This window comes from Anser anser (genome assembly GCF_964211835.1).
Source record: "Anser anser genome assembly, chromosome: 2".
NCBI lineage: Eukaryota > Metazoa > Chordata > Aves > Anseriformes > Anatidae > Anser > Anser anser.
Window position 1 is genome coordinate 134,154,315 of NC_139721.1, and position 26,725 is coordinate 134,181,039.

A 26,725-nucleotide genomic window follows, 5' to 3' on the forward strand; every position below is an offset into this window, starting at 1 on the left:
ACTGGTATACTGGAAGAGAAGAAAAAAGAGTACTGCTTTATTCTGGAGATAAAAAGACAGTATATATGAGCCAAAAACAATTTTTCAAAGAGCTTCAAAAAATATTTGCCAGGGAGTAATGCTACTGAAAATTTGCCATTTGCAACCACCCAAACATCCTTCAATTAGGGTGAGTGAAAAAATCCAAAATTTTAGATATGTAATACGCAATATTGCATTGCACATGTGCTTATATTTAAGTGACTAATTTTATATCATTATCTAATGACTCCAGATAAAAAAAACTGTCTGGCTCTGTACTGAATGAGTGGTCTCAGGAGTATAATGAACAGAATGATACAGAATGAGTGTTCATGGGGCTGTTGGTCAGGGACTCCAGAGGATTCATTCTGTCTTCTGGCCAAAACAAATCCCCACAGCAATGTTACCACCAAAATATTTTGGCCTTCAGGAACAAAAATAAAAAACATCAAGCCTAACATGATTATTAGTCCTTTTTTTGGTTGATCTCAATCCCTGGCATTTCATATACTACCTCAGGTTATCACCATTTTTCAAAGATCTGATTTCAATAGGAAGTACTGGTCTCTGTTGGTAGTTGACAAGTATTTTCTTAATAAAAATGCCAGTATTTCACAATCTGATTTTTTTTTTTTTTGTATTGTCTTTCAGCAGCTGTATTGTCTTTGTATTGATTCAGGTTATTCTCTACCAGGAAAATACATAGTCTCACTCTACCTAGCATGGGCGGGGGCATAAAAACGCACACACTGTTAGAGAGAATGACAAGGCTCATTTTTACGATAATGCAGGATTCAAATGAATATTCTAGTATTTAATCAACAGCATTTCTAAGAAACCAAAGATCTCTGAATTCTTAAATAAAAGTATGCCCCAGCATTTTACTCTAAGACTACAACTGCTTGTTTACTTTGAGAGTATCACATCAGAACAGATAAAAATCATGTTTTAACATTCTATTACTCAAAGTAATTACGTTATGCTCTTCCATTTGAAATAAGGACAAGCTTTGAACTTACTATGTTAAAAACAATTAATTTCTAAAATGTTCAAGATGTTCCCCTGCAGAAAACTGTCAAGCCTCTTAACTGGGGAAATTCTTAGTGTTAAGCACTTGGAACCCATTTCTAATAAGTTTTGAGGCACTGTTACTCACCAGGTAAATTTTTACTATGATTTTGCTAAATCTATCATCACCACCTCCTTTTAATGTTTACAAATACTCTGATAAGTAATGTGTGCTTTAATAAGTTAACATTTAAATATAACATTTTTTTTTACCATTACATTTAATAGTGGATTTATTTTGTAAACTGCAATGTAAATTCCTATTTAGCAATGAGCATGAAATGGACAAAAGAAAGAACAATTAGCTAATCCACACAGCACTACACACGTAAGCTGAATCATTTAGCATCCTCAAAAATCGTATGAAACTCTAAGCATATGGCATAAACTCATGCTAAACTAACCAAAGTTAAAATGAATATGTAGTAATAAAGCATATGACAGCTGATTAGTTGTCAGACTTCCTGTAAATGCTTAAGTTAGTAATTATGAGTAAATGATTACCAGTGATGATGTAATGACAAACAAAATGTAATATGATGTAATGATAACATGATATAATGTAAAACAAAAATTGAGAAACAATCATTTTTAACTGTTTCCTGCTTACTATTTTAAAAGATTAGTCAACACTTTTAACCACTTTGAATAAAATATTTCAACCTGCTTAATGTTTCAAGGAGTTTCCCAGAATACCCTTTTTCTTACTTCACCTTTTTGCTTAAGTGCCCATTATATCCTATATAAATATATGAAAAGTACATGCCCCCTGTATAAAAAAAAAAATCACTTTTCTTCATGGCTTAATCAAAAGACCAGAAATACATTCACAACAGCAGGAGGGAAAAACCTGCTGAACTCAAACTTAATTTAAGGGTCCATTCGATATGCTCTCTACTGATCCTGAAAAAGAACGCATAAAGGCATGTAAATGATGAAAAGAATGCAATCAATACAGATCAATTTGACTGCTATAATCTCAGACTCCAGAATATGCCTTAGCTAATTAGATGTAAAAGCTAAGTTTGTGATCTAAGATATAACTGAAGCATAAAATTCACAACAAAGATATGTCAGAACTTTGAAATAAAAGCATTTACCACCTGTCCTATTCTGCCTTTAACACCTATTGAGAATTGTAGTTCTACATCTTTTGGACTGATGGCTTTTAGTGAGCCTTTTCAACTTGGTTAAAAAGCAGAAAAAAATCAAGAACAGCCTGTGCAAATGAAGAGGTTACATAAAAAAAAAAAAAGCTTCCACGTAACAAACCTGCTTGGTAAATTTGATCAAAGGGATAAGAATGTCCTTGAAATAATTAGAAGTCCAGAATCACAGACTACATTAACTAATCTAAGGAAAATTACATTCAAAAGTATATTAGCGATGGTGAAAATCTTTTCAATTTTTAAAGGAAATCTCAATTTACTAAATTTACTGGGATAAATTCAGGTTTTCTCAATTTATAATTAAAAAAAAAATCAATCATCACATTTATCCAAAAAGACTACTTAAGTAAATGTTTTATGGAAAAAATTAAGTGACATATGGAGAAAAATAGAAGTACAGTTTTCTTGATTAAAACACTTTTACTGTATTTTTAGAAGGAATTCTTATAATATTTTGAATTGGTTTCTTAATGTTCAGACAAGGTGGTGACAATTCCTGGAGATGCTGTATACTAACTTCTTGCCAGATAAAAACTGCTTCTAAGGAACTAATTCTAGCACATTTCAGAGCAGTTTAGAAACCTGCAGAACACAGCAGCACACTAATTTTATGACAGTTTAGAAATCAGCACCTCTACATATCATCAGTTCTTCATTGTATCACTTAGCTTTTTACACTCCACTGCCAGAAAATGAATTTTAATTCATGGAAATGTAACTGTATTAAGTACAATTACACATACGCTTTTGCCATTGCAGAAGACAAGTAAACCAGACTGATTTCCTATATTGCAATACAATGATCTAGTAACTAACAAGTGTGTTTTTAATTATGTACAAGTATTTTCTTAAAGACCTGGACAGAAGAGTTGTATATCTGGGCCCTAAGATAAACAGAAGACCATACCTTTCATTTCCAGAAGTACAATTAAACCTATGGTTTCCTGCCATTACTACACAGCCTTGTTAATAATTGCAGATAAACTCAAAAGCTAAGTGAATTAAAGCTATAATCTATTCGTATAAAGTGGCTAATGAGAAATCTTTACTACACAACTTTTCACCTTCAAACATCAGTACTGAAAATAAAATAACTCACTTCAGAGTGAGTATTGCTTCAGTATCAGCAATGTCTAAAACACTTAGAATTTGCACGTCTGGTCATGCTTATTTCCTACTTTAAGTACAGAGATAGCACAAGATAAAACATCAATTGCATTCTTACCAGTAACTGTTCTTAGTCTTCCTTGGCATCCTTGTAAGAGGTGGATCCAGGCAACCAAGATGATAATGTAGTTTGCAAGTATCACACAGTAACAGTAGATGTTGGTCATGGTTCTTCTTGCAAATTCCACAACTTTTAATGTAGGCAGTGGAAAAGCATTATAATTACATTTGAAGTTACAAAAAATAAACAATACATCCCAGCACATGCCCCAGCCTCGATATAAATACGTAGCAACTAATTTAGCATAAGTGCATAATTACTTTTTAAGGAGTTTGTATGTATACACATTAAAACATAAAAGGCACTTAATATAGTTAAAGACACCTTCAAACTAATTTTTGAGAACTTCTGACCAATAATTACTTGATACTTTGACAAAACATACCAGCGACAAATGGAAAAAAAAAAATTACCTTTACCATTCAAACACTTCAATAGAAAAATGATATTGCTACTATCAGTCTTAGCAATCATACTTATTTCAATAAAGCAAATGCCCTGAAAAAGGTCTGCAGTGTTACTACACTGGGCAATATATCAACTCATAAGAATTTTTTTTTTAATTATTATTTTACTGGAATTAACAGTTTAGTTATTTCAAAAAGATCAGATGTTCATTGATCCCATTATCAAATGGGAGGAGCTAAATGACTGGATTTGAATGCAACAGAGCTAGTAAAGTATGACTCTTGTTATTTGTCTATATGTATTAATTGCCAAATCCTCAGCTCACTCTCATATTTTCAGTCTCCACCACTCAGAGCACTAGAGTCAAGTTTTGTTTATGTAAGCCACCTCCTTTTTTTTTTTATCCTGCTAGCTGGGCAAAATACTGCCTATTTGCTGTGGCTAGAGGCCTGGCTACTACCCTATCGATAAAGCCAAAGACTGCCACTTCTCAGCTGGCGGCAAGAGAAATAGATTCAAGAGCACAGTCGTGCTCTGGGACCCTGGTATAGGGTCCACTGTTATGCTTAGTTAAAATCCAGTCAGTAGCTTCATAACATACAGAAGGGAGAAGCAATAACAGAGTAAGTGAATACATTTTATTTTCTTGGGGAAAAAAAATGGAAGTAGGGAAACTTAAAACACAAGATTTCCCAAAGCATTTGACAACCAGTGAACAAAAAGTAAATATTCTTATCTGACAGGTGCTTTATGCACTCAGCCACTGTGACTAAACAGCAGCAGCACTGTTTGCAAAATCAACACAGATGATTACATTCAAAAACACAAGGCGACCAGTTAAAATTTTTCATATCACAGTGACAAAAGACTTCTATTTCAGCTGTAAAGAGGTACCTTTGTTCCTATAATGCACTGCTATCAAGTTAGCAAAAAAAACAAACACCTCACTGATGTGTACTAAGGTGAATAATTGACTATTTCTTAAATTAGCCTTTAGAAGTAAAACATAAGACAACTCTGAAGCGTTTTGTTAATCAAAATTGAAACAAACGATTTTCTCAATACTTTTTTGAAATTGCAACTTAATAAATATTTAATCTATTTTGTCAAGACTTCATTACTTGCCTATAAAGTACAGCTGGGAGCGTAGATGTCTTTTGTGTTCCTCCTTCCTTTTTACTTGGTTTTCTTTCCTTAGGAGCACGTAAAATTGCAGGTATGTTCAATTTCTATTGGATTTGAACAAATGCAGTACACATGAGTCTTGGGACTTTTAGAGAATAGCATTCCAATCTCAATGCATGGAGGACAGGACTCAAATTGAGTGGGAAATGGCTTAGCCAGCTATTTTACAGACAAAAGCAACTACAGATATTTATATTACAAGATCAAATTAGGGTAATATTATAATCATTTCTCAGTTAAATAAATAACACATTGAAATACTAGCATTTACAAATCATTTTGAAGCTTTAAAATAGAGGGATGGACAAATTTACATTTGTCTATAAAGTGGAAATACGAAAAGCCAAATTCACAAAACTGACAGAAGAATGCTGAGGCAGTTTGTTTTTCCCCCAACATCCCTACTACATTGGTGCTCGATAGGTTAATTAGAAAAATTATCTTATTGGACCAAGCCTTCCACAAAGCAGACGAGATTCTCTTCGGATTTCTACTAATCTGCAGTACGCTAGCTTCCCAGACAGCTACCATCTATCAAAGTCATTTCTCGGCAGCCCCGTGGGCCTGCATCTGTTCAACCAACTGGAAAAAAAGCCATGCAAGCTGTGCAAATGAATTCTACTCTTTTTTTTTTTTTCATTAATATTTGTACCAGGATATATATTTGTGAATACTTTTTTCAAAGCCATGTTAAAAAGGAGAAAAAAAATCTTGATCTAGGAGATGTGATGTACTATGTGAATAATTCTTCCTTCACAAGTAGAAAAGATAGGTTGACAAAAATCTAACCAGCACAAGCAGAAAAACTAACATAGCACAGAAGAACTGTTATTGCATAAAAAGGTAAGCTTCATTTCCTGAACAGCAGTACAAACGCAGCAGTACCAGAAGGCATCACTAAATTATGACCCAATTGTATGACTGCATTTTCACGATGAACAGTTTCTTCCATCTTCTTTAAAATTCTAAGAGGAAATCATTTCAATCTCTCTCTGAGAGCTAAAATGTCCATTGCCATTTAATACCTTTGATATAAAACATATGAACACTGCAAGAATCCTCATTTCTCTCTTTTCTCCATGTGTATCAGTGGGAACAAAGAGATAACTGCTGGCAACAGGAGGTAATCCAAATCTCCTCTTCTCCAAGATACTTAGATTCATCTGACCAAAATACTCTGCTCTATTCAGTTACAAAAAAATATCACATACATAGCGCCTCTTATATAAACCAACAAGTTACCATACCATTTGAAGCCTGCAGTAACTGAAGACAACATGGAGACAAAAATGGTAGGATTAACTTGTGCTTCACATTCAGCTTCATTACAAATGACAGGACAATCAGTTATAGCAAATGAACGAATTTTGCAAACAAGATCGTTATTACAACAACAAAATTACACTACAGATTTCCAGTAGGTGGTTTGCAGAAGTCTATATATTTCAATCAGAAAACATTATCCCCAGAGTGAAGCCTGGGTCTGATCACATCAATTTATTTGGCCACAAAAGTGACAGAAACAAAGAGACCCACTCTTGGAAAAAAAGGTCCGCCTATAACTATAAAAATAAAATAAAACCAACCTGTCCAATGATTCTACCCAGCAGAGCCCAAATGCCTTGCCCTTCATTTCGCAGTTTTCCATTCATATTTTGTAGCTCTTCCAAGGACTCACAAAGCTAAACAGTTAAAGAAAAAAATCAACAGAAAATCCATTAAGGTTTATTTAATAAAATTTATTCAACTTCTTACCTATCAAGGGTGCATTACTTTATTGTGGGATTGAAAAACAATGGAACTCATGTCAGTATAGCTGAGATCAGTGTAATCAATCATTCAGCAGTTTAAGATGAAATCCTGGGCAGCTACTGATTTTGTAAAATGATCTGAAGCATTTCAGCATTAAAATACAGTTCCATAAAGACAACTAGAAAGCAAAACTAAAATACAGCAATGTCTCATATGTGTTGTCCATGCCACTCAGGCAGCAAGACTGTAGCAAGTAACATATAAATGAATTAAAGATCTATATTGCCATATCAAAAAATTTTCACCCATTATAACAGAGATATAACTTAGTAAAGGATGCAAGCAGAAACAAAGTGGTTTTTGTTTTTTTTTTTCTTCTTCTGGAAGCAATTGTTACTTACTGCACAGCATATACAAACTATTGATCTGGTTACAAACAGCCGCTCCCCAATCTCCTTTGCCTTTAATCTCTTTGGGCACAAGGACCTGCTATGTCATTTATGTATGTTCTCATTTAATGCACATACCTGACAGTTTAAGAGTGAATAGCAATACTATTATTTGTTATCACTAATCCCCTACATCGGATAGGTTACTGATTTCAGCAAGAATTACAACATGTCACCTGTCACAAAAGATAAAGTATTTCTATGTTCCCTTTAAAGTATTTAAAGGTTAAAAAATATTTAATTTAAATGAAATTAAGACATTAAATGCTTTTTTATGCACAACCATTAATTTGGATTTTTGGGTTGGGGTACGGAGGTGGGGGGTGTGGGTATCACACTGTTTTCTCAATGTTTCAAATGAAGTGCACATGAAGAATGAACACATGAAGGGCCTTAAGGCTCAGTTCAGTCATGAGAGGGCTCTGTCTGCAATTTGTCACTCGAGCTCTCTGTGGGGTCAGTCAAAGAACCAGTGCCCAGCCAACGTAGGGCTTTTTAGAAGTTGACTCTGCTTGTACAGTGGGGAGGGGGACAGATAGCCACATTTTAAGAAGAAATAAATTGTTAACTATTATTTTCTTTAAAAATAGAAAGTTATGTATCTTTGTAAGTCATTTTGTTTGGAAAGTGGAATGCTATCAAAGTTAACAGCAGCAATATTAAAACAGTACAATGGTTTATTATCCTTTTTTCTTCACCTTATTATACTCCACATGAAGCTTTTCTTGCTCATTTTCTAATTTATCCTTGATATTCCTCTGCTCAGCCATATTCTCCTGGATTTGAATCATGCGCATATTTCTCTCTATTTAAAAGAAAATCTTATTATTTCCTAGGCTTGGCTATATTTTCAAGTTTTAAGCACTAAAAAAAAGTAAAGCAATGAAAAGCATAAAACCGTAACAGAAAAGCACACAAAACTGTAACTTACAGGTTTATTACACAGCCTCAGTAGAATGAACACTCCTAACATTTACTTTTTGCTGCACACAACAACCTAGTATACTTACTTAAATGGTGAGCTTTGATCAGCTATCTACTTGACAGCCCCAAAGTCAAAAACACACCATTCCACACAGTAAGGGAAATATGGGGGGAAAAAAATACCAAAGCTTCTTAAGCTTCCACTCCCTTCTTAGAAAAGATACTGCTGCCTGTGTATATTTGAATGATTTTTTTTATTTTCTGAACCTTCTTTAAAAAGAAAACTCACTAGTTTTCTGTATAAATAGAGATTGTGCAGTAATACTCCTAACCTAAAATGAAAACATAATTTGTGTTTGGCTAGTAGAAAAGAAATACAAGAAAAAAACCAATGAACTTGGACAGTACAAATACAGTAAAATGATTATTTTTCATTGGGAAAAACATGCAATTTTGATCCTTACCAAGGTAATAATTGACAAAATCAGCAGTGAGAGCTGGTTGTTTATGTTTTCTTCTTCCATCAACACTGGAACTAGTATCTGAAGTATCCACTGGAAAAATGTCTGTGCTTATCCCCATTAACTCAGCTTTGCGCATAAGCTTGCGTATGGCTGAAGCACTGCTAGTAAGCGGTCGTGGCAGCTTCTCCCTGGGTACCCAGGCCTGTGGCCTGGTGGTACGAGCCAGCTCTGCCTTGGCACGGTACTGCTGTAGTCTGGCATTGATTCGAGCCTACAATAAAGAATTCCACAAATTAAGAACATAAGGGAACAATTCACAACCATTTTTGAGTTCCACATTTTGGAACACATCTGCATTTCATTTTCAGTTCAAAAGCCGCAGAGTTTAATAAATACTGTTTTCACTCTGGAACATTTTGACTCAAGAAAGACACTAACAGACATTTGATTTTATTTCAAAATGCATTACCCTTTCACTAGGTTTTGGAAATATTCAGATTCTTTGATGAGGTTACCTCATTAACATGAATGATTGCTGGCTTTCAGACAGTCCTTTCTGATAATAATTTGATGGAACCATGAAAACTCACTATTCAGAAAAACCTTGGCTGACCTATCAAAAATACACCAAGCTATACTTTAAATTGGTATTTATGAGAGCAATAAAATTTGGTGAATGGTATTTTTTCCACATTTGACATGCTTTTGTAGGAACTCCTTTTCTCAATTCCGTATCTCTTTATAAATGTTAAACTGGTTGATTATAATGTGCCAAAAGCACAACCCCAAAGAGAAGTGAAATCAGCAGGAGAAGCTCACTATCCGTCTTGTTGATGACATCTGTATATTTGTGACCATCTGGGACATCAACCCCAGCCGATCAAGTTGTTGCTGACAGTTGAAAAAAAAATTGTCTTGTGGGAGCTCTGCAGCAGCAAGCCTGGCAGAAAATGACATCAACACACAAACCTTCAGAGGCAAAACTCCAGCTGACTATCAGTTAGAAGTTGTTTATTTGTCTGCATAAAGAAGCAGCTAAACTAATCTGACTGCCCTACCATATGGTGTGAGATACTCTTGAGACAAAAGCAAAAAAGTCTGCATATACATGCGCCATGTTTAAGGATCACCTCTGATTACAAATAGCATTGCTGAAGGTAGTATTACAGGCACAGTTTAACATACAACCTTACTAGGTCTTGAACATTAATGACCAAGAAACATGACAAATGTGGTTTGTGGCTACCAAAATGTGGCATTTTTTCCTTGAACTCAGAGAAGCAAGGGAGAGATCCACCTGCAGTTGCTACCTTGTTTTATTCTCTTCTGGAACAAAGAAAGATATTTTATAACTTCCTCAGCCTAGATGCTTCTTTACTGGTTACATTCTCAGTTTGGAAACTCCAGGGGTCATTTAAGATGTCATACAACTACACCCAGAGCCTTATTCCAGAAATAGATGACATATCAGACTGACTAGTCCAAATGAAAACCTGAACTCTCAACATGGATTTAAGCAATTTTCAAGTATGTATTTTATTCAAGGAATGAACGTTTCCTTTATTGATATAAAGAAAGTATTTCAACATAGAATATTTTCCAACAATCCATAACAGTCCTAGACAGTTTTATATTTTATATTCTTTAGAATGATTTTCTTTTTTGAGCCACAGGACTTGCCAGGCTGTTAGCTCAACTATTCCTGCCAGGGCTATGAAGCACCAAATATCAGCTTTTCATCCTTTGAAAGCATGCCTCAAAAATCCAGTCACAACACCATACAACGTATTAGTACAATTGCATACTTATTTACATTAGCTCAATATTTGTCAGTCTTAAACTTAAAAACTCCTGTGGAAGCGAGCTTTTGTAATATGTGTATGTACGCACATACTACCAATTCTTACTTCTCACACAAAAATCCTCCAGTAAATTCAACTGTCTTTGCTAAACTAGGACTTTACCTTATTGCACACTATATGCATGAGGAAGTTGAAGTATGAATTTGTATGTACTACGTTGTGTCAACTCCCCAGTCAGGCATTTCTGTCTGTACTAAGAACCCATTACAGTTCTGAATTTCTCAAAATGCACAGAAACCACTCAAAGACAAATTTATTTCATAAAACACATACCCATGGGGTCTTGCTTCAGGTTAAAGAGAAGGAAGAAAGGGAAATGCTGGGAACATACCAGCATTAGCAGCACATCATAGCAAATACAGGGCTCTAACCAAAGGCCTGAAAACAGAGCTAGTAAGAGCCCCGCTAGACCCAAATGGATTTTGCACAACCAACACTTACCGTTATGTTGGGTAGCGTTCATATCATTGTGATTTCTCCACTACACAGTGGTATTTCACATAAGTGAGAGTAGAGTGTATTACACAATTATGTAACTTGTTTTAAATCAAGCCATGTCAAGCTTAATACCCCACAGAAATATTTTATTCAAAATTCTTCAGTGACAGAGTTCGCTCATACTCATTCTCAAATGCACAGGTCACTTTAAATTAGAGTTTTCTTTTCCTATTCAAATATCTTTGAAGATCTAGAAAGGTATGATTTAATAAAAATTTTGATCACATTAAGTTTTATTTTCTGATCCTTACACTACAGCTCTCCCTTCAGAAAAAGGGAGAACTTTTTCCTCTTTCTTCTCTCCATAATTTTTCTCTTCCATTATTTACTAAGCAACTGCCAATTCCTATTACAAATTAGGCAGAATTCCTACAAGTAACAAGCTGCTTTTCTGCATGGGCATGATTTTTCTGCAGAATTCAGTGTGGCCTCAACAGTGAAAGCAAAGTAGGCCAGAAATTTGTCAAGACTCAGAAAAAATTAAGTACACACACTCAAACATACTGAAGTATACGGATTTCCTCAGAAGGACTGAAATCTTGATATCAACAAGACACTTATCAGCTGACCTCATGCAATAACTAACAGTTTCACATGGTTCAGCCACTGCACAGGGATACAGAATTTGCCTAAGATTTTCAGACATTTCCTACTCAGCAGCACAAACTCAGTATCTGTATTTGATGCCAATTTTTTTCTTCTAGGAAATCTTTACTGTAAAAAAAAATGTGCATAAAATTTTACTTATCTCTACAGCAAGTGAAGAAGTGATCTAGCAAGAAAACATTTCAGGCAAGCTAAACTCTTCTGCCAATGCTAAAATATTACTACAGGAAAAAAAAAGCAGACTTTCACTGAACATCTATGTACAAAAATGCCTTATTCTTGTCTACCTGTGTGTGTGGTTTTTGCTAAGAACCTTGAAAAAAATGTTAAACAAAATCTATGGATTGCAATGAAAATTTAATTACCAACTTTCTGCAAACAAACTAGGTCTTCAACTCAGGCAAGGATAGATGTTCCTTTTTGACAGTAAGTTTATTGAGAATTGCTCTTAAGAGAATTGAAAATTGTCTTAGCAAAACTCACTGCTATGAGAAATGAAATATACTGATGGCACACGTTCAGATTTCATTCACTATATATAACAATTACCAATCTTCTTCATTTCTTTCTTGTTTAAAATGGATGATTAATGCAGATGCATTTGCGTCAGGAATATAGTACCTGAGCTTCTGGTGAAAGCTGTTTTTCTCTTTCCTGTAAGGACATTTTACAGTAAGATTGTAATGCCAAGTAGTTCTTCCGCTTCCATTTTCTGTCTAACCTGTCCGCATGCTGTTTACAATAAGCAAAAAAAGGGTCAGCTATATCCTGTTTTAGAGAAAACAAAGGAGAAGGAACAAAAATAAAGTTAAGACATACAAGGCCAAAAGACTCTGAACAGCATAAACATTGTGCCAACAGTTTCTGTATTCAAATAGACATGTTTTTAAAAACAATATATATGTTTCTAAATCAACTTTGTCACATTGATTTATCTTATAAAGTGTTTTCCCATCTTTTTCATTTTATGACCTTAAACGTTTTAAAATGCATTAACTTAAATAGTTAACTCAGTAGTTTGATCTCTGCACTATTTTCTCATTCCCAGAAAAAAATGCATACGAAATTCCTAAGCGCAAATCCATTTAGCATATAATACGTATTGTTAACCTCCTATTGCTTCACTGTGTCTTCTTTTGCATAATATGCTAAAAGGAATTAACAATCTGAAAAATACGTAAGGCAATATATCTGTTTTTCTCAAATGATTTTTCAGATGTTTTTGGTGTGATTAATCATCTCTCAGATTATTTTTTCCCCTTTTTCATTCTTCCTTCCAACAGATTAGCACATTATCATGCTGTAAAGTTATACTAATTTTTAGTACATGCAAACGTTGCAAGCAGTTTACAAACATACAAAAAATACAAAGGGCTGGAGTACCTCTCCTATGAACACAGGCTGAGGGAGTTGGGGTTGTTCAGCCTGGAGAAGAGAAGGCTCTGGGGAGACATTACATCCACCTTCCAGTACCTAAAGGCGGCCTACAGGAAAGCTGGGGAGGGACTCTTTGTCAGGGGGTATAGTATAGTAACAGGACAAGGAGTAATAGTTTTAAACTAAAAAGGGCAGTTTAGATCAGATATAAGAAAGAAATTCTTTACTCTGAGGGTGGTGAGGCACAGCCCAGCGAAGCTGTGGATGCCCCATCCCTGGAAGTGTTCAAGGCCAGGCTGGATGGGGCTTTGAGCAGCCTGATCTAGTGGGAGGTGTCCCTGCCCATGGCAGGGGGTTGGAACTTGGTGATATTTAAGGTCCCTTCCAACCCAAATCATTCTATGAAATATCTGAGCCATGATGAGATTCAGTCTGAGAAGTATGCTTCATCACCAGTATATACTGGTGATGTATATACTGTCAAAACTGCAGAAACATCATCATAAATAAACAGACTAAGAAAATCTTGAAGCAGTCTTCATTCATAAGGTAATAAAAATATTATGAAATAATTAGCCTATCCAACTTTCCTTCACTCACATACAAAACAGAATAATAAAAATCTGTACAGGCTTTCCTTATTTTTATTTTGATTTAGACTTTCAGAATGTGTGACCACTTACCGCCAAAAATTAGCAGCTCCCTATAATTAGGTTCTACGAGGGAGGCCTTGATTAAAATTACTTAGTTACAGAAAACATGTAAGAAAATTTTGAAGTGAAAAGACAAGGCATACGCCTAGAAGAAATTCACACAATTTTTGAAGATTCAACATTACACATAATTTAGTAGGGAAAACAACATAAGGCAATTGCACTTTTCCTACTTGTCAATCTCACAAAAGTACACTAATTTGTGATCCCTTTAAAAAGGATCACTTAGTGGTCTGCTTTTTTACAAACAAAAGTTTCAGCGTCAATAGAGCAAGTAGTGTTTGTTTGTGCATTACCTGTGATACTTCCTAAGGCAATAAAAAATTAAATTGTGCAAATGTGAACACAACAGGCTTAATCTGAACGATAAAAATCAGAATGAAGTTTGGCAACCTAAAAGTACTTATATTATAAAACTGAATTCTGAGTAAGAACTTCAAATCTGAATTGCTTTAATCATATTACAGGAATAAGACTGGTAAGAACATGTATTAAAAGCTATCAGTAGGTTATAAATATTCACTTTTCCTTCCAGTTCCTAAGAGTAATGCAAGGAAAGCCATATACAGTTTGGAGGAAACACTGGAAGACATGCTTGAAAAAATGGTATTAGAAATGTAGTTAATTTCTCAAGACAGCCGTACTCTGCATGAAACAGAGAGAATACTAGAGTACATAAACAGCAAAGTGTCAAATTAGGTGAAGTTCAAGAATTAGATTTAGAATTCATCTCATTGATTTACTGTGTATTAAGTTGACTTTTGTATTAACCTTCTCTATCCCTTTTTCCAGGCCATTTCAAAAGATGTTCAGAGTTGGACTATTTCATCAACAAAGAGCCCTCCCTGGACGGTCCTTTTATTTGGCCTATGACCTCCTAGTAATTTACAAAAACTTGGCTCAGGAATAGTGAATAAAAAAGGTAGAATTTCAAGTCTTCCCCACAAACTTTTGATACAACCCTTTTATTCTATCCTTTCCAAAGCCACATCATACCTACCTCTTCTGCTGCTGCTTCTGAGAGAAGGCCTTCCTTCTGAGCACAGGTCACGTGGAAATAAGCTCTGCACATCCCAGCATCACAGCTAATGCATACACCTGTTCTGGCAAAACGAGGATCTTCACAAAAACTGCACTCCTTTATATGGAAAGGTAGAAAATGACAGAGTATTTCAGGTCCATTTTGCCTAATATTTGATAATTTACATCTTACATATAAGAACTAGACATCTGGGTTTACTCCTGTGTGGTACAGAAACCAAGTATGCTGATAACATTTGGCAATACTTAACGCTTCACCACTTCCCAACCCCCTCAACTGATTTCATTTTCAACAAGCAATGGAAAAAAGCTTAAGCATCCTAAATAGCACATTGGATGAACTTCTATAACAAGTTCTATGGCTTCTATTTCCCTTCAGAGCAACAACTAAATAGCATCTAAGTAATACATACATACTTAACTGTATAGGTGGAATATCATAAAACCACAATACTGCTCAACAAATGTTCAGTTGTTCAATAAGTTCAGAGCACACACACACAAAAAAGAGCAGTCCTCTGGGTGACTTGAAAACCATAGATAATTACATGATGTCCTTTAGTAAGCTCTGATTGAGAAGCTAATTTGTGACAATGGAAGAAAAAATAATCAAGAAATGTAAGTATCAGTAAGTAAGTTTGTGATTCACTTAAAACACTACATTAAGGCTTCAGCTACATTCATTCCCGGCACAGCTGTTTGCAACACAGCAAACTGACATCCGCTAATGTAACCTGGAAAAAATACAAACATATTTTTCAGCCGGATCAGTTCCTCAGTCTGGTTCACCACAAATTCATACTGAACAGCTGTTCCAGCAAACTAGAGTGGTAAGTGCAGGAACAAGCAAATGGGAACACAGCCTGCTAAAGCGGTGATGCTATCCACTGTGTCAAGTGACTTAGAATTACACAGTTGTGCATTTCTTAATCTCTCATGTGATGAGTATGGAGCAAAGCTGTGCATCACCTACAGAAATTATTTCCATGCAGAAAGTTAAACAACAATAGAAAGGATTTGCAAATGAAATTTAGTGACAGAAGAATCTCAAAATATTGCATACTCTACCCTAAAAGGTCACCCTTTAACTGTGTCACAGCACCACATAACAGACAAGAAACGAAGCAAATCATAGATTATTATTTGAAACCGCTATTCCAGGGAGGTGTTTAGCTAAGCTGTAACTTCCACACTTGATACAGAAAACAGGGATTGTTTAAAGCTCTGTGAGAGTAATGAGTCCTCATCTGTGCAGTTCACTCATCTTACTCACAGTAAACCTTGCTCCTATACATAACTCATGCTAAAAATTTAAAAAGCGTGATTCATTGCAACAATAGGCTGCAGGGTTTTGGTAGTCAGCTCATACTTTTTTATACAAACATTTCTAAACAATGCTAAATACTCCAGCGGGTCTATGTTGAACATGCTCCTAATATATGTCAGTTGCACGCGGGCCACCCAAAGTGTTTTGATTTATTTTAATATATTTTTACAAAGTTATTACCAATTTTAATTTAGCATTCAATTTGACAAACTGAAATCCCAGGAAATTTACTATGCATAAATTAAGCATTAGAGAAGCAGTACTACAGCCATCTTTCCTCACGTTAGCCAGATAGATATGGATTCTCCACACTGTCCCCACAGCTATAGCAATAGTTAGCGAATCAGTGTTGGCCTCTGTCCTTTGCAATGGTTTTCTGTATGTTTTGTACATGATCATTTTTGACCTGGATTGAAAACATTTACATGTAAAAGACTGTTTTAATGTTAGAGCCACTTTTTCTGTTCAAGTTTAGGACCCCATATTGTTATGTTCTATTTTGGTTTTTAATATTGCTTTGCAGCAATCCTTTTGGATGCATTCTAGCTTATGATTACAAAGAACCAAAAGTAGTTCTTAACTGAATTTACATCTGTGTCTTAATCCACCTCACTTTTCTCCATTTCAAATCCCATAAATCCTTTTCTCTTTCCGACCACATTCTGACAATCTGCCACTAACTGACTTTTAAAGAAAGTAACTGGCACTTCCATAAAAAAATTAAGGAAACAGAAAAATAGTGACAGAAACTACAAAGAATAGTGGTAACGAAAAATAGAAAAAAGAGGGAGGGAAGAGCGAAAGTATAACAAACAACAAATTTCATCACATTTGCAGTCCCAAACCTCACTGTTTGGGGAAAAACAAACAAAAAAAAACCAACAAAAACAAAAAACAACAACAGAAATAAGATTTGGAAGCCATATGTTATTCCATGTAAAGAAGTGAAATAAAGCTACTGGTAGGTAGTACATCTCTTCTAGACTTACCTTGGCACCATACTTTGAATAATTCATTTCTGTAAGCGTTACTGGCCGCAATTTGTCAATATCTCCAAATGCCACTCCTGGAACATACAGGGCACAAACAATATGGACCCACCTAAAACAGCAGATAAAATTAGGTTACTGTTATTAACATTTTGTTCCCATATTACACTTGCCAATTTCAGGTTTCAAAGTGCCACGTGAATGTTACAGATGCCAGAAAAGGCAGGGTGGAATGGTGGAAGTAGAAGAAACAAAATTACTACCTGGTTAACAGAAAAATCCCAGTAACAAACTACCTACAAGCCATAAACTCACTTGACTCTAAAGGAATTGGTTGGTAAATCTAACAAAAGCCGTAACACTGACCAATTCATAGTGTTGTATCTGACAAGACTCTTTTCACCCGCATATTTGAAAACAGAAGTTCTTATACTATTGTTAAACCCCTCGTGTTTGAGATGTAAAGTCATAAATTCACTGTAAAACATGAAAAATTAAAACAGTGAGAAAAATGTACATTTGAAATATAAATTTACATGCAGTAATTTTCACAGATTTTACTAGGGCTCTCGGCATCCACAGCAGAGTCATAGCATTTTAACTACAGGTAGAATCAAAAGAAGATCTGAAGATTAGTTACAGTTTTGTCTTTAAATAACATGGTCCAAATATGACAGCATGCTAGCTGCCAGAGAACAAGCTGGGATACTCAAGTGTTCTGCCAAACTTCTTCACGTACAGATAAAGTAAAGCCCATCATTGTTTTTAATATGATATAAATACTCCAACATGCCAGCAGAACTTCCCAATTTAATACAAAGTTATGCAAAAACTAAGACTGTTCTCATCACTGTATGAAAATTCATCTTCTGCCTGCCTCTCCACAATGTATTCCTCTCTGGTAGCAATGGAGCACCTGATACCATCCTTCAAGGTCATCCTCTGGTGACCAGCCATGGCCTGAGGTGCTGGTCAAGGGAAGTGATTGTCCCAATCTACTCGGAGCTGCTGCAGCCTCATTTCGAGTACCACATGCAGCTTTGGGCACCACAGTGTTAAGAATGACATGAAATTTTAGAGGGTGTCCGTTAGACAGTGGCCAAAGGAGGACAACAAAGATGGCGAAGGGTCTAGAGGAGAAGACATATGAGGAGATGCTGAGGTCACTTGGTTCGTTCAGGCAGAGAAGAGGAGACTGAGGGGAGGCCTCATAGTGGCCTACAGCTTTGTCGTAAGGGGGAGAAGAGGGGCAGGTGCTGAGCTCTGCTATGGTGACCAAGAATAGGACCCAAAGTAATGGCGGGATGCTTTCACAGGGGAGGGTCAGGCTGGGTGTTAGGAAAAGGTTCTTGACTGAGAGGATGGTCAGGCACTGGGACAGGACCCCCAGGGAAGAGGTCACAGCACTGAGCCTGCTGGCGTTCAAGAAGCATTTGGACAACGCTCTCAGACACGATGGATGATTTTTGGGTGGTCCTGTGCAGAGCCAGAGGTCAGACTCTATGATCCTTGTCGGTCCCTTCCAACTTGGGATATTCTCTGATACTATCTCTGCCCTCTCAGAACTGTTTACAGTTTGGCCTAAACCACTACCATAATTTTATGAAATACTTTTCTACCAAAAAGAGTTTGTGTGCATGAGTATGTATTTTATCAAATACTATACATTTACTAGAAGAAATATCTCATCTCCACAAACATACAAACTGCTCTTTTCCAAAAGGAATCAAGACACTATTTTTTTTTCTTTTACGCAAAATGCTACACACAGAGTAAGACATGTAACTTTGAAATAAAGATACTGCTTAGCCATTAATAACTGCACTAGGGCTTTTCTATATCCTTTCATTGATTTAAAATGCACTACAGAAAACATAGTATAAGTTGAAGTCACACTTCCTCACAGTTACTATTCTTAAAAAAAAAAATCAAGGCGCTGGTTGGAGATTTTTCGTAGTACATTTAGAAGACTGCATTAAAATTTACCCTCCAAAGTTCAATATAAAGATACACATCTTCTACAAGCAGCTGCTTCTCAATTTAATTTGCACAGTTTTTTCATGCTCCACTGGTGTATTAAATGCTGCTGCACTCTGTAGGAGTTTATCTATGATAAACCCAACAGCTGGCTGCTTCCTTCATACTGACCTTCTCAAAACGTTTTAGTACATGTCACCGAAGTATTACAGTATTACAGATTTAAACTGCCATTTCAGTGTGATTGGCACACAAGTACCTCATTTCTTTAGCCACTTTTATGTGAACTCGGACCTGAATCTTTATTAAAAAACATATAGAAGTCAGTCAAGTTCACAGCTGAAGCAATTTCAGCTGCTTTTAATACCAGTTCTAAATATTTTCCTGCTCATTTGTTTAGCTGCACATGTTTTAGAAGCTTGTAATTAAGACAAATTGGGTAATCAAAGAAGAATAATCTTCCCTGTTACGTTACCATCCATTTAGCTTGGAGCAATGATGACAGATGTTGATTAGGGAAGAAGAAAAACTCCATACCATAACAAGGACAGAATTCATATTCTTGGATAATATGAAATTTTATTTCTCAAAATGATAAATTCACGTTTATGCTCATGAAGCTGAGAGGTTAATGTGAAAAGAATTCTGCTGAGAAATTAAGCACCTCATTATTATAATGATTCACATAGGAACAGAGAAATAATTCCAACTTGATTGTGAAAAGAAACTGAATAGGCTTGGTCTCACTTTTGTGTAATTTCCAGCATTAATGCACATAAAGAATTTCTTTTAAAAGGTTGTAAAGGGATAGAGAGTTGAAGGATTCTGTTATTCAATAGTCTATGGTACTATTCCAAGAAATGAACTGACCTATGTTGCGGTTTACTCAGTACTGTGGCAAAATAATAATGGACATCCTACCTTGCTTTGTATTGCCCCATTCCCCTACTGAGTTCAAATTAATAAAATAACAGAAAGAGCGCACAGGGTTATTCACATGTTGGCTAGTATTGTTTTTTTTCTAGTACATAAACCTATTCACCTGGGAGAGTAAACTTATACTTATTCATTGCAGCCATATCACATCATCTAGCAGATAAAAATGCAATAACAGTGATAAAAAATTGTCATGTTAATCTCCACAGTCAACAAAGCAGGCATATGCTTTTGCGCAAATAATCAGTACTGCAGAGAAAACACTTCCATATTAATCAAAAACATACTGCTATTTTATAAGAAATTTCAAGCAAGCAATTTTTAAAACGTTGACTGTAGTTTCTATTATCATTATAAGGGAAATTACATATATAGTGCTTAAACTGCTTTACAGAATACAGGAATAAAAAGTCTGAAATACAGTTAGAAAATAAGAAGCTGAGCTTAATGTATATTCAATGGAGAAAGGTAGCTGCCCTCCAAAGCCGATTCCTAGCTCTTACATCTAATGAAGAAGTTCAGTGGTATGAATACCCTCATCTGTTTATTTCCACTGCAAACTTAAAATGTTTTTGATATTAGAAAAAATTACAAGCTAAGGCAGAAATGCAAAGGCATGTGCATTTTAATCCACAAAATCTCAATCAACTTATGATACTTTAATATTATATCTACTTTCCTTAAAACCAGTATGTCAAAAAAAGATTTCCAAAAATATCATCCAGAGTTCTGCTGACCTTTTAATGATGGCAGGATCAGTTTGTTACAGTATTAGCAACAGTACTGGAACTGAAAACAGGAATGAAAAAAAAATTACAGCTAATACCAAAGAACTGAAGAAAAAAATGAATATGCTTTTGCACTCATTACAAGACAGTCACAGTCAACTAAATGATGTCATCATTTAGAGAAAACCACTACAAGCCAGTGGATGAAAGAAAACTGAGGACATGGCTGTATTTTGTGATTTGCTAGTACAAAATATGTTGTTCTGTAATATATAGCTCAGTGTAAATGGTTTAAACATTAAACGACATGAACTCATCTATCGTTATCAGTAAGATATGACTGCAGATTTTTATAATCCTACTTATCAAACAGATATGGTCAAACAGGATTAAGAAAGCTTTGCTTTCCTCTGAACAGCCTTATCAACTAATTAGATTGCCTTCCCTTGTTAACACAATCAATGAAAAGCTTATGACAGGCCCATTAGCCAAAAATGTTGTATACTATTATGCACCTGCAACTTGCAACTGTAAAATATATATAAAATCCATATGTATAGTATTTATACTGTTATATATCATATATATGAATAATATAAATATATTGTGTATATTATATAAATTTTATATAAAATTAAAAAGCAGTAAAAAAAGGTGGGGGGGCAACAAAGCTGGTGAAGGGTCTAGAAAACACGTCTTATGAGGAGCAGCTGAGAGGGCTGGGTTTGTCTCACTTGGAGAAGAGAAGGCTCAGGGAAGACCTTATTCTACTTTACAACTACCTTAAAGGAGACTGTAGTGAGGTGGGTGTCTGGCTCTTCTCCCAAGCACCAAGTGAAACTGCCTCAATGGTGTCACAGGAGGTTTGGATTGGATATTAGGAGATATTTCTTTACTATTCTTGTGCAGCATTGGAATAGGCTGCCCAGGGAACTGGTTGAGTCACCATCCCTGGAGGTCTTCCAATAGCATACAGATTTAGAACTTGATAGCATGGTTTACAGGTAGACTTTAGTACTAGGTTACTGATCGGACTAGATGATCTTAGAGGTCTTTTCCAACCTGAATGATTCTACGGCTCTGTCATTCTGTGATAGAAATGCATGGGAAAAGAACTTAATTGTGTTAATTGTTCTCAAAAAAAAAAAACAACAGTAACGTCGGCCATAAACATGACATCACTAACCATTTTGCTCTCTCCTTTATTGTAGAAAATTAGTTCCCATTAATAACCATATCAATTTATTTTTCAAATATGACAGGAACGGAAGACATCACATAAGAAAGGTCTTTTAGCATATCCAGCATGACATCTGTATACATACAACAATACATGGGTCACTTCACATTGGAGAACAGGTTTTATCGTTCCCTGAATTAAACAGTGAGGTTTTTTTTTCTCACTTAGGTACATCTTTTGCTCATCAGTCCATAAACCTATATTATTACAATGGATGTGAAGAACATTAGGAGTGAAAAAAAAGATTAGGTGATTGACTATCCAAAGAGCACCCAACTCAAACTGAGGTGAGAGAAAGAATATAAGCAGTTTAATTTAAAACACTGTCTCCTACAGGAACAGAGAAGGGCAAAACCCAAACTTTTAGGCATAAGCTGGATTTGAAACACCACTTCTTCAGCCTTACCTGCCCGCATCTGTCTCCTTGAAGATCCCATCTTGGTTTGGACATAGTTCACAACTAGGTGTGACACCACATTTGCACGCATCACAAAACCAAGGTTCAGTGGAATTTTCTGAAGCTGAGCTCATGATGGAATCACTCTCTCCATCAACACCATAGCAACCTACATACACAAAAATGAAAGACACAATATAAGGAAAGACAAATAAACATGTACTTCTCAGTTATGACTTTCAGCAGGAAATACACCCAAGCTCACTCAGAGGCATGATAACGAACATCCCAAGAAAGCTTCGAATATTTCTGCAAGGATAACCTTTAGCGCAAAATTTATATTCTAAATAGACCCTATTTCTAAAGAATGATCTTATATTGCAACCAAAAAATGCAAAGGTCTGTTTTACTTTGTTCTTTTAGTAATGCTTGGTGTTCTACACTATCCATTAAGAATTTAAAAAAAAAAAAAAACCACAAAACAAAGCAACCCACAAAGACAGAGAATCATAGCATTTTTTTCAATTAAAGAAATATATTTCAAGTTAAATGCTACAGCTAAGGAAAATTTCTGAAGTCCAGTAAAATACTGACCAACTATTCTGTTTTGTAGAAATGATTCTTAGTGCCTTTAAACATTTATTATCCTACAATATCCTTCACATCTCTCTTCTCCACCGTTGTAGTAGTGCTTACGTAGAGCTACCTGTCTTCCCATGCAACCGGTAAAGTCTGCTTTGAGCTGGATCAGCAGTCTGATCCAAATTATAACATGGTTCCTTAAATACTAGCACCAAATGAGGAATCCATGGGTATCATGGGTCAGGATCTAGATTTGAGAGCATATCCAGCTTTCTCTTAGATATTCCTATCTTTCTGCTTCTCACTACCCTGAAATGAATGTGTCTATTTTCCTCTAAGAAGTCAATTGTGCTAGCAATACTCATTCAACAAATAGCCATCCCACTCTTCCACTTTGCATACAGCATCCAATTCAGCTAAAAGAGAATATACATATTACAAATAAAAATAAGAATTTGCATCCCCCAAGGGTTGTAAGACTGAACTTAAAAGACCTTATGTAACTTTAAAACTGAAGTATCATTTGATGAGCACAGATTAACAGTTTTGAGACACCACTTTGGTGATTGCTAAAAAAAATTTAAAATATACTTCATCATTCTCATTTTTAGTTGATTTTAAATTATGATTAAACTTATTCAGTTTCTCAATTCTTCTTTGGTATGCCCAGTGCTTTTATGATTTTAAGGCATCTCTGTATGCTTAATCACCTCAAATTTAGTATTTTAAAGTGATTTAGAAGCTTGTTACTTAAATTTTGAAAGAGTAAGAGTAGTACTCCTACTACTGTAAATGACAAAAAGGAAAACGTTAAAGCTTATCACCACAAAACTGTACTTCTGTATATGCCACACTTTGAACATTTCCCTTTTCCTCAGTAAGAGAAAAATAAGACTTCATTGTCTATGTTAAAACACAGTAACTGCTGAAAGATTAAACTCAGCTATTTGTCAAGTACAACGATCAAGTCAACATTTTTGCTTGCAGAGCAGTTAAATTATTGAATTTTGCAATTAAATAGCAACATCATTTGTTAGTTTGGTTCATTACCCACCGACTATAATAAAATAGTAACAGTGCTCTAACTCCCCCTGTGACAGAAACAGAGATAATAGACTAAAACTACCTTCAGAAAATAAGCAATAACACTCACTGTAGGTACCATTTAAGAAATATAGTCTTCCATTACAGCACAAGATTCATCAATAAGTATTAAATTAAGTCACCAGAATGTTTCTTTTTTATTATAAAGGTATTCCAGAATCAAAGGACAAATAATACCCAGAAATGCCAGACAAGATTCATTAGGTATATAAAATATTGTATGGCTCATACATAAACTAACTCAATTTTCTTTATAATGTCATACCAGCTCTAAGTAGTATCCCAGAAAGTCCTTTTTAAGTTGTAACACAATCTTTAATATATGCCAGCAAAGCTACTTTTAAGCAATTACATTAATGTACAAACATTGATATCATACTGCTGATGAATAATTAAGCTTTTTATAATTCTGACAGACCATTCTTATCAAACTAATATTTTCCTAAATGTACTTATTAAAATTACCTAACACTATAGGAGCAGTAATACTGTCATCAATCCATATGGCAAAATAAAATTGGTTTCTTCCGAACACTGATAATTCTTCAACAATCAAATGTAATTAGATTTGTTTTTCTCAACTAAGTGCTGTCAGGCTGCTAAAATTAGAACGGTGACTTTCCACAACTGTCTTACCTTCATTCTGAAATATTTGCCTAGTTACACTTATCAGTCATTTACACCTGAAATTTTTTCTCCCTCTTCCTAGGAAACTACATGCATTTGCTGTAATTATTTCCATCCTTTTCACGTGTGTTGACAACCGACTTGGTTTCCATGAAAATGCAAATATAAGTAATTTTCTCATGTGGATACGAAAAATTGTCAAGAGTTATAACCCAAGTTTTGTTTTTTTTTTTTCCTAATTTATACAGTAATATGACAACTTTAAAGACTTCAAGATCTCTAACAGACAAGAGGAGGCATCCTCTCTTTTTCCCTGTCATTTAGCAAAAGCTAAACACCCTACTGCTACATGCAGCAAAAGGGATGGTCATTAGCTGGAAAAAATACACTACATTACCATTAATCACAGCTGATAAATACACCAAAACAGTGTTGTGCCCTACAGTTGGAGCAAAGTTAATCCAGCCCATAAGAATGTCACTAACTGGCAAATAAAGCTAGAGAAGCCAAGATACAAAACAGTGTTCCACAGATTGTATGATTCTGTACCAGAAACCTCAATTGCTGTGAAGGAGCATAAGAAACATAGGTCTTCTGAAGACCGTCTTCAGAAGTAGTTTTTTTCTACCCACACACATCAAGTCATTATCCTTAACCATGAGCAAAAGAACTTCACTGTGCAATTTTTCACAGAAAGTACTTCGTAATTATTTTGAGTAGTGGCATAGATCTGTTTGAGCATGCTCCAAAATAATTCAGAACTTTACACAACAAATCTCTAGAGTTTATTTTCTAGCACAAGTTAACACTAATGTATATAGATTAGTGAAATACATAGTATTTAAATACAGATTCACAACTAAAATCTAAATTTGATCTAACAATACTTTAAAAAAAATACTTGAGCCCCCAAATTAATTAGAAACCACTTGTTAAGGTATGTTGTCTGTTAAGAATATGCAAGTATCTTAACATAGAATTTTTCTGATGTTTGCTATGAAGAGGTTCCTGCTGCTTTTGGGTTGTTAAGTGGTAACAGAAACCAGAGAAGAGATCAAATTTCATCAATTTAATAATCATTTGGATAATGCAGATCTCTTGAGCAGCTGTATACATGAAATGTCTGTAAAGCTACAGTGTAAAAGCGAGTAAAAATCTTTTACATGGATTCGACACCCAAAATCAATACGCTTATGAAGATAATTAAATTCCTTAGACAAACTAGCAGTGAAAAAACTAGCATGCCAAAAATATACAGTAAAGCAAAGAATTATTAGTAGCTCAATTTTTTAAGTTTTCATGATTCAAACACAGTTAAATTTAAAAACAAAAAGTAATTGATGACAAAATATTTGTCCCAATTTAAAGGGTCACATAACACAATACTGATGCCATCTGATATTAGAGCATGATAGGATGCCAAATATGTACAGGAACAGCTGTAACTGTTTTTTTTTTAAATATGTAAGAAAAAAAATTTACTTCAATTGAGTTATGAACGTTAAAGCAATTTAAGAACGAAACCCTTTTGAAGAAATGTACTGATTGGGTTAAAACTTGAATTTCAGTCCAAGTAAGAGTACTTGGAGCAATCAACAACCTAAGATCATTATAGCATTCACCTGTTCTGTCCATTCACGATGTCCTGATCATTGGTGGTAGTTATTCTAGAATAAACACCTAAGCCTCCTCTATGAGTTGCTCCAATTCTCTACATAAACATTACTTCTTGAATACTTTGCAGTTTTTCAAGATATAGCAATGTGCTTTCTGGTTATTAACTTGCAATCATAATGAAAACCCTGGCAAAGGTGAAGAACACTGCTAAGCAGTAACAAAATTCAGAACATTTTTCAAAATGAAAAACTGAATTTATTTTTTTCTCTTGCCATCATTAGCTGTAACACTAACTGCCAACAGAAAGCTTAAATGGATAAGATTAATATTACATCTTAAAAGAAGTAAACTGAATGCTACATATACTTACAGTACACTTAATACTACACTTAAAAGATAGAATTGTGGATAAATTGTTTATCAAATACATTCAGGC

At 35.0% G+C, this 26,725-nt stretch overlaps 1 protein-coding gene across 2 annotated transcripts in view; it reads right to left on the reverse strand.

Moving 5' to 3' along the window:
• The window catches only part of PHF14 (PHD finger protein 14), a 163,184-nt gene that overhangs the window by 117,147 nt on the left and 19,312 nt on the right, over window positions 1-26,725 (reverse strand). For both annotated transcript variants that reach the window (XM_083824579.1, XM_083824578.1), the window contains exons 5-13: window positions 22,369-22,528; window positions 17,082-17,193; window positions 14,725-14,862; window positions 12,256-12,402; window positions 8,669-8,939; window positions 7,979-8,085; window positions 6,666-6,761; window positions 5,020-5,123; window positions 3,484-3,615 (exon numbers count right to left, since the gene is read on the reverse strand). In XM_083824579.1, the coding sequence (XP_083680705.1) occupies window positions 3,484-3,615; window positions 5,020-5,123; window positions 6,666-6,761; window positions 7,979-8,085; window positions 8,669-8,939; window positions 12,256-12,402; window positions 14,725-14,862; window positions 17,082-17,193; window positions 22,369-22,528 (1,267 nt within the window). The remainder of the gene's footprint in view (window positions 1-3,483; window positions 3,616-5,019; window positions 5,124-6,665; window positions 6,762-7,978; window positions 8,086-8,668; window positions 8,940-12,255; window positions 12,403-14,724; window positions 14,863-17,081; window positions 17,194-22,368; window positions 22,529-26,725) is intronic.